The following is a 9,003-nucleotide window of genomic DNA, read 5'->3' on the forward strand; positions in this document are numbered from 1 at the left end:
TGTGAGTCTTTGGCACACATTGTTGACATGAAAGAGCTAGCTGATTTCTGACTGTACCTGCGTTGGCCTCTGTGCCCTACAGGTAAGTGTATTGCTCTTGACATACCACCAGGTGGCCCCACACCACAATGCTCAGCAGGGACTGTTTGTCTGTGTGTTCAAACCACAAATGATTATTGTGGTACATATTGTGATGTAGCTCACCTCACCATATCTAGGTTCTGGTTTTGCCTTTGCTTATAGCTTACTTGATCAGACCTGACTTCTGTAAAGTGGGCATTGGTTTTCATGGCTCTTTCTTGTAGCTCACCTGTCCAGTGGTTCTGCATGGCAGTTTTTATTTCCATGGCTCTTACTGTGGCTCACCTGACCAGATCTGGCACGGGTTCTGTACAGGAGGTCTTGGTTTCCTTGGCACTTGCTTGTGTCTCACCTGACCAGAGGCTTTGTTTAGAAGATGTTGGTTTCCCTGGCTATTTACTTGTGGCTCACCTGAACAGATCTGGGTTAAGTATATTGAGTGTATACATGTATTTTTATGGCTCATTGGAATCCGTGGAACAGTAGTAAGATTTGGTGTCTTGCATGAATGCTTGTCATTATACCCTGACTCTTACGTTGTTGCTAGTGAAATGTATATCACTGAATTGTGTGGTTCCAACTGAAATAGATTCATTTGCAACCCATACAGATTGAATATTACTGAGTGCAGCATTAAATATATATATAATGATAATATAATAATTTGGTTAATTAATCAGGCAGTGGACAGAAGGAAACCCAAAACATTCGCACGAACGCACCACTTGAACACAGTGGCCAGCGATTCGTGAAAAACGTGCAACACGCACAGACGCCTGCATCGGTGTACACGGACACTGAGCAGGGACAGTTCTAGATATGTTTTCGTTGGGGCAGCCATGCTATCGGTGACTGTCTCGCAGTTAGTGCCGAATGAGGGCACAATTGTTGGAAGTCAAATTCGGACAGTTTTAGATATGTTTTCGTTGGGGCAGCCACGCTATCGGTGACTGTCTCACAGTCAGTGCCGAATCAGGGCACAATCGCCAAGAAGTCAAATTCGGACTTCAATTTAAACCACATGGTGGTTCAGTGGCCACGTGAGGGCCGTTGTCTGTATCGTGTCGTATGTTGTGTCAAATCAGGATATGTTGGGGGATAAAGTCACTTTGGATTATTTCGTCGATTCAAAGGTATGCAAGTAAAGCTATATGAGCTTTGAAAATTGTTGAGTTATTTTTAAGTCTTCCACTGCTGCTCAACAAATGGTAGCAGAGCGTGGTTATTGCTATACCATTCTTTGCTTTATCGCACACTATTTTGATTTCAATTGACATTGTATTTTCATTGATTATGTTGCATCATGGGTGTGTGATAAAACACAAGTGTGCATTGTGTTTATCTAAACACCGATGCTTTGATAGATGTACGCTGAGTTGTACCACGGACGGGTTGTATGTTGAATTTTGAATTAACGTTGTTGAAAGTGTGATTTCACAAGTATTGCATTTTCATCGATTATCATGAAAGATAAAGCACAAGTGTGTATTGTCTTTATCTAAATACGATTGCCTTGATAGGTGTACGCTGAGTTGTACCACGGACGGGTTGTATGTTGAATTTTGATGAACGTTGTTGAAAATCTGTTGAATTACAACCATGTCTCGCGCTGGTGTGACATCTCAAATGAAGGGGGAGATGGATGAAGCTGAGCATACACTTGAGACAGTTGCAGACATGTCTCTACCTGGGTCTGATGGTATTTCAGACAATGATAAAAATGATTATGAAACTAAAATAAATAGTCTTAAGAGGCAAAAAATGATTGCAAAGTCAGCTTTCACCAAGTCAAAAAATGCTCTGGAGAAATTAATGGAGCAAGAAGAGATGCCATCAAGAATAGAAATAAGGGAAGCCATAGATAAATTAAGCAGTTGTCAGCTTAAGGCTTTGGAAGTTATCGTGAACCTGTCAGAAATGTTTGAAACTGTTGGTGATAAACAAAAAATGGCCAAAGTCACTGATGAAGGAGAATTGTTAGAACAAATAGGTACTAAGGCTCAACATGATGCACAGGACTATCTCAGGAATAGGCCAGACTCTGTAACACATAGCTCACAAACATCTAATTCTAAAAGGAAGGTAGACGTGAAAGCTGTTCCTGTAAACACTGCTACTTGTAAAAATGTTGTCACAGGTGAGTCAGGAATTCAAGAACAAAACAATGAACCATTTCACATGGTTAGGGACCACTCAGACAGATATGATCATAGGGCACCTACACTTTCACATAGTTATGACACTGGCAAAGACATGTGGAAGCAGCTGAAACGCGTGTCTATACCTGTCTTTAATGGGGATGCCAAGTCATATGAAGCCTGGAAGGCTGCTTTTATAGCATGTATAGACAAAGCACCTGCCACACCAGAATATAAACTACTTCAGTTGCGACAATATGTTAGTGGTGATGCAATGAAGGTCATCCAAGACTTAGGTCACAGTGCAACGGCATATGGGGTAGCACTTGAGAGATTAGAACGTAAATTTGGTGGTATGAGACGTCACATAGCTCTCCAAATGGAAGAAATATCATCTTTTAGGCCAGTGCGACCCGGCAATGCAAAGGACTTTGAACAGTTTGCTGATATGTTGGATGTAGTTGTTGTAAACATGAGGGATTCTGATAGGTTTGAGGAGTTAGGTAATGGGTCCCTCTATGTTCAACTCCTGAAGAAAATGACAGCATCCATGATTAGTCAGTACCAAAGATGGATTTTTGAAACTCAACGACAGGAGTCAGTTGAAGCATTACGTGAGTGGGTCTTAATGGAGGCAGAATTTCAGGTCATTGCTTCGGAAACAATCCATGGGGTAGCTGCTAAAGGAAAGACAACAATCCATAAAGGTTCTAACAAATTAGGGTCTTTCTTTGGTAACAAGCAGGTTGCTAGAGACCACAAATGTCCGTTGTGTCATATGGACAACCATGACATTGTAACATGTAGAAAATTCAAATCAATGACTGTCCCAAAGAGATGGGAAACTGTCAAGCAGTTAAAGCTTTGCTTCAGGTGTTTTGGTTTCAATCACTTTGGAAAAACATGCAGACGCAACATCAAATGTGGTATTGACAACTGTCCTGCTTCACATAATCAGTTACTACATTCAAAGAGAAATAGCATTCACCATTTTGTACCAAATAACAACAATGACAATACACAACAGCCACAGCAACATTTGACTAGTAACAACGATGCAGTCCAAGTTACAAAGATCACAACAATGTCGTCCACAAAACCTGATAAGTCTACTCTACTTTCACTCCGGACAATACCTGTTGTTCTTAAAAGCGGCCCAAACAGAATTGTGGTAAATGCATTGTTAGACGATGCGAGTACACAAACGTACATTAATGAAGATGTATCCTCACAGTTGGGCTTAGTGGGTCAAGTACGAAATATATCTGTCAATGTTCTTAATGGACAAAGTGAGAATTTTCAGACAACGACAGTTCAGTTTGGTCTTGAAAGCATGGATGGCTCAGTTGATCTAATGATGTCTGCTTTAACTACCACTCGGGTCACCGGCCAAATGCAAGTTGTTGACTGGCAAAAGCATTCTAAACGATGGTCACATTTGCAAGACATTCAGTTCCCTAAGGTAAAAGCCCCTCACATCGTTGATTTACTTATTGGGATGGATTATTTGGAATTACATCGCTCTTATGAGGACGTTTCTGGCTCTGATGGAGAACCAATGGCCAGACTTACTCCTCTTGGGTGGACATGTGTGGGATGTGTTCCTGAACAGTCAGGACATTACAGACATTCTCGCACGTACTTCTCAAATGACAAGGAAATTGAACTTAACTCTATGCTTCATAAGTTTTGGGAGGTAGAAGAGTTTCGGTCATCAGAACCAATCTTGACAAAGCAAGATGAAGCGGTTGTTGACTTTGTGCAGAAATCGGTCACATATGAAAATGACCAATACGTGGTTGGCATACCTTGGAAAGCAGATGCTAAAAGACTTCCTGACAATTACAACATGGCCTATAAACGTCTCTGTAATACAGAGAAAAAACTGTTAAAAAACCCATCCGTAGCTGAAGTTTATAATAAAACTCTTTCAGACTACCATGCAAAGGGATACATCCGGATTGTCTCTGCAAATGAAGACACTTCTGACAGTCAGTGGTTCTTACCACATTTTCCTGTGATACGCCCAGACAGAAGTACAACCAAAGTCAGAGTTGTTTTTGATGCTTCAGCGAAATGTCAGGGTACTTCACTGAATGATATCATACACCAGGGTCCGAAACTTCAGGGTGACTTGTTTGAGATACTACTTAGATTCCGCAAGCACCAAATATCTTTGGTTTGTGACATTGCTGAAATGTATTTGCAAATAGGAATTCCAGCCAAAGACTGTTCATACTTTAGGTTCTTATGGAGATCATTAAACCAATCAGAAATACCACAGATATATGAATTTCAGAGAGTAGTGTTTGGTATGAATGCCTCCCCTTTCCTGGCTCAATATATTTCCAGGGTAAATGCAAGGAAATTTGAGCATCTATTCCCAAAAGCTGCTAAGACTGTTTGTAAATCCACGTACATGGATGATGGTATGGACTCAGTTCCAGAAGTGGATGATGCTATCGAATTGTACAAACAACTCACAGCATTGTGGGGAAGAGCGGGCATGCGATCTAGAAAATGGTTATCAAATTCTCCAGAAGTCCTGAAAAACATTCCTATTGAGGACAGAGTATCTGAAGTCAACTTGGCTAAGGATGAATTACCATCAGCAAAAACATTAGGTCTTGTCTGGGTAGCTCAGAATGATGAATTCAGCTTCCGTAGTCCAATCATAGAAGAGGACTTGCCACTTACCAAGAGAGGATTTCTCAGAGAGCTTGCTAAACTGTTTGATCCCCTTGGTTTTGTTGCTCCATTTCACATAAGAGCAAAGATCATCATGCAACAATTGTGGTTGTCAGGCATGGACTGGGATGATGTGCTTGATCATGATCTGAAAGATGAAGCCTCACAATGGATCAAAGAGAGAAATCAGTTAGATAGATTAAGATTTCCAAGATGTTTACAAATGAAATCTGATATCTCAACAGCAAAAATGCATGTATTTGTGGATGCCGCCAAGGACGCGTATGGCGCAGTCTTGTATTATGTTAGCACTTACCAAAACGGTGACAGCTCAAGTCACCTAGTGGCCGCTAAATGTCGGGTGGCTCCTTTGAAGAGTTTCTCCATTCCCCGGCTGGAGGTAATGGCAGCTGTTTTGGGAGTTCGGTTGATGTTGGCTGTTTCTCATGCCCTTGAAATCAGTACTTCCTGTTCAGTACTGTGGACTGATAGTATGAATGCATTATGTTGGATCAAGAACCACAGTCGTTACTTTAAACCATTTGTAGCCAACCGCGTTGGCTACATTCATGAACATACTGACACTTCCCAATGGAAGCAAGTTCCTTCAGAATTAAATGCAGCAGATATTCTTACCAGAGGAACATCAGTTCAAAAATTGTTCTCTGCTTCTTGGATGCATGGTCCAGAATTTCTGCTATGTAATGAAAACAAATGGCCTGAACAAAAAATGAATGTCAAGATATCACCCACCTCTGAACTGAGAAACACGGCTGTATCGCTCGTGACAGTTTCAGATTCAGTATGGTGATTAGAACCTACCAGGTTTTCAGATTGGAATAGGTATACACGCCTTACTGCATGGGTGTACAGATTCCTCAACAATGCTTCTGTTAAATCAGCTGAAAGACAACAGGTTTGCTTAACCACAGACGAAATTGCTGATGCTGAAAAACGCATCATTTGTAATGCACAGAAGGATGCATTCTCTAAGGAATATTTGGCAGTCGCAAAGGGAAAGTCTATTTCCAAAAGTAGCAAACTCATTAATCTTCATCCTGTTCTGGATGATGATGGTCTTCTTAGGTCTGATGGTAGACTCACACATGCAGACTATTTGCCGTACCAAACAAAGTTCCCAATCATTTTGCCCAGAAAACACTGGGTGACGAAGCTGATTGTTAAGAAACATCATGAGGATGGCAATCATGTTATTGGTACAAATCAAATGCTTGCTGTTTTGTCATCTCGTTTTTGGATCATTGCTGGCCGTGAGGAGATCCGCGAATGGGAACGAGAGTGTACACATAGTCGTAGACAAAAGGCAAAACCTACAGCTCAGATAATGGCGCCACTTCCAAAGATGCGTTTGAGGTATTCACTTAGAGCTTTTGAACAGACAGGTGTTGACTATGCTGGGCCATTTCTTACGATTCAGGGGCGTGGAAAGTCCAGACAAAAACGCTATTTGTGCCTCTTCACTTGCTTAGTTACAAGAGCAGTACATTTGGAGATGTCGTATGCACTGGACAGCGACTCTTTTCTTAATGCGTTCTACAGGATGGCTAGTAGACGAGGGCTACCCAAAGAAATCCTTTCAGATAACGGTACAAATTTTATTGGCGCAGTAAATGAACTGAAACAGCTTGTTGCTCAACTGGACACAGAGAAGGTGAAGTCATCATTGGCTAATAGAGGAGTGACCTGGAAGTTTAATCCTCCTCATGCTCCTAGCTTTGGTGGAGTTTTTGAGTCCATGATTAAGGCTGCCAAGCGAGCTATATATGCCATTCTGGGATCTGGAGATATAACAGATGAGGAGCTGGTGACAGCGTTTGTTGGTGCTGAAAGTCTAATAAACTCCCGGCCTTTGACTTATCAAAGTGCTCATCCACATGACGACGTTCCTCTGACACCTAACCACTTTTTACATGGTCAAAGTGGGGGGATATTTGCTCCTGATTCTGTGGATAACACACCTTATAGCCCGATGAAGAGATGGAGGCGAGTGCAGGAACTTGTCCGTCATGTCTGGAAGCGTTGGATGAAGGAGTGGTTGCCGTCAATACAGACGCGAAAGAAATGGTTTTCACCCAGCCGTGATCTACAAGTGGATGACGTGGTGACCATTATATCGCCAGAAGCACCACGAGGAACTTGGAAACTTGGAATCATCACAAGGACATATCCAGGAACAGATGGCCATGTGCGAGTGGTAGACATTAAAACAGACAAAGGTATAATTACTAGGCCAGTCACAAAAGTATGCCCTTTGGAATGGACAGATGGAAGAGAACAGACAAGATGATGGAACAGAACAGACAGGAGGAAGGAGCAAAACAGACAAGAGGATGGAACAGAACAGATAAGAAAGAGGATAGAACATTAGAGGACCGAACGGAGAAGACGAAAAAGAGAGGAGAGGAACAGTAAGACACCAGGAAGGGACAATATTGTATGTACATGTTGGACATTTTCATAACTGACATTCACAAGAAAAATGTGCATTGACTTCATGTGTGAATATGTGATTGTTATTTTTCAGAGGAGAGTCATCGTGTTTCTTTTCAGAATTGTGTGAACTATAAACTGACAGTATTCTTTTTCAGTTTCAGAACATGTGAAATGTGAATTATTTTGTGAATATTACATTGTGACGATTGTTGTAGAATTTATGATGACCCGTGAAGGTCCCGGGGTAGAATAGGCCTTCAGCAACCCATGCTTGCCATAAAAGGCGACTATGCTTGTCGTAAGAGGCGACTAATGGGAACCAGTAGTCAGGCTTAATGACTTTGTTGACACATGTCATCGGTTTCCAATTGCGCAGATCGATGCTCATGTTGTTGATCACTGGATTGTCTGGTCCAGACTTGATATTAGCAGACCGCCGCTACATAGCTGGAATATTGCTGAGTGCGGCGTAAAACTAAACTCACTTACTCATGCAGAATTATGATAAACATGTCGTTATCATAGTGGGGGGAATGGACAGAAGGAAACCCAAAACATTCGCACGAACGCACCACTTGAACACAGTGGCCAGCGATTCGTGAAAAACGTGCAACACGCACAGACGCCTGCATCGGTGTACACGGACACTGAGCAGGGACAGTTCTAGATATGTTTTCGTTGGGGCAGCCACGCTATCGGTGACTGTCTCGCAGTTAGTGCCGAATGAGGGCACAATTGTTGGAAGTCAAATTCGGACAGTTTTAGATATGTTTTCGTTGGGGCAGCCACGCTATCGGTGACTGTCTCACAGTCAGTGCCGAATCAGGGCACAATCGCCAAGAAGTCAAATTCGGACTTCAATTTAAACCACATGGTGGTTCAGTGGCCACATGAGGGCCGTTGTCTGTATCGTGTCGTATGTTGTGTCAAATCAGGATATGTTGGGGGATAAAGTCACTTTGGATTATTTCGTCGATTCAAAGGTATGCAAGTAAAACTATATGAGCTTTGAAAATTGTTGAGTTATTTTTAAGTCTTCCACTGCTGCTCAACAGGCAGTGTACACAATGCCTTGACATTTTAGACAATGAACACAACAATTGAGGGAATGAGGTAGTGTACACACTGACTGATTTTCAGTCATTATACATATGTGCTGATTGTAGACATTGACTGTAACATAAGCATGTACACACAAAAATACTAACACAAACATGCAAATGGGCTTAATTTGACAAAATGATTGTTCTGCACAATGTTACTTGTAGTTGAATTCCAACATTTCTGAATACAGAAATGGCATACTTGTTATCTTTTTGGGGTTCTTAAACAAAACGTGACGGTGTACATGCTCTCTATGCTGTCATGTAACCTCTTAAAGTTTGTGATTAAATAAAACATTCATCTCCTCCATATTTCTAAAATCCATTTGGTCCAAAAAAACACTGTGTGAGAAAAAACAGAAATAAACTACATGATAAACAAGCCTTCTTGAGCGAAAACAGTCACTCCCTTTCCAGGCAATAACAGACGATATCACATGTGAATAAATATTCGTTATTACCATACCGAACATCAGCCATGCCACAACAGGCAAGCCATTAGTATTGACCTCTGTCCCATGGAGGGAGAAAATACACAG

The 9,003-nt window shown here is 41.6% G+C and overlaps 1 protein-coding gene across 1 annotated transcript; it reads left to right on the forward strand.

Moving 5' to 3' along the window:
• Nucleotides 1-1,680: 1,680 nt before the first annotated feature.
• LOC137278722 (uncharacterized) lies at nt 1,681-7,215 on the forward strand. The gene is made up of 2 exons (XM_067811236.1): nt 1,681-5,368; nt 5,810-7,215. The coding sequence occupies exons 1-2, from the start codon at nt 1,681-1,683 to the stop codon at nt 7,213-7,215; spliced, it is 5,094 nt and encodes a 1,697-aa protein (XP_067667337.1).
• Nucleotides 7,216-9,003: the final 1,788 nt, after the last annotated feature.

Source organism: Haliotis asinina, chromosome 3, assembly GCF_037392515.1.
Source record: "Haliotis asinina isolate JCU_RB_2024 chromosome 3, JCU_Hal_asi_v2, whole genome shotgun sequence".
Classification (NCBI taxonomy): domain Eukaryota; kingdom Metazoa; phylum Mollusca; class Gastropoda; order Lepetellida; family Haliotidae; genus Haliotis; species Haliotis asinina.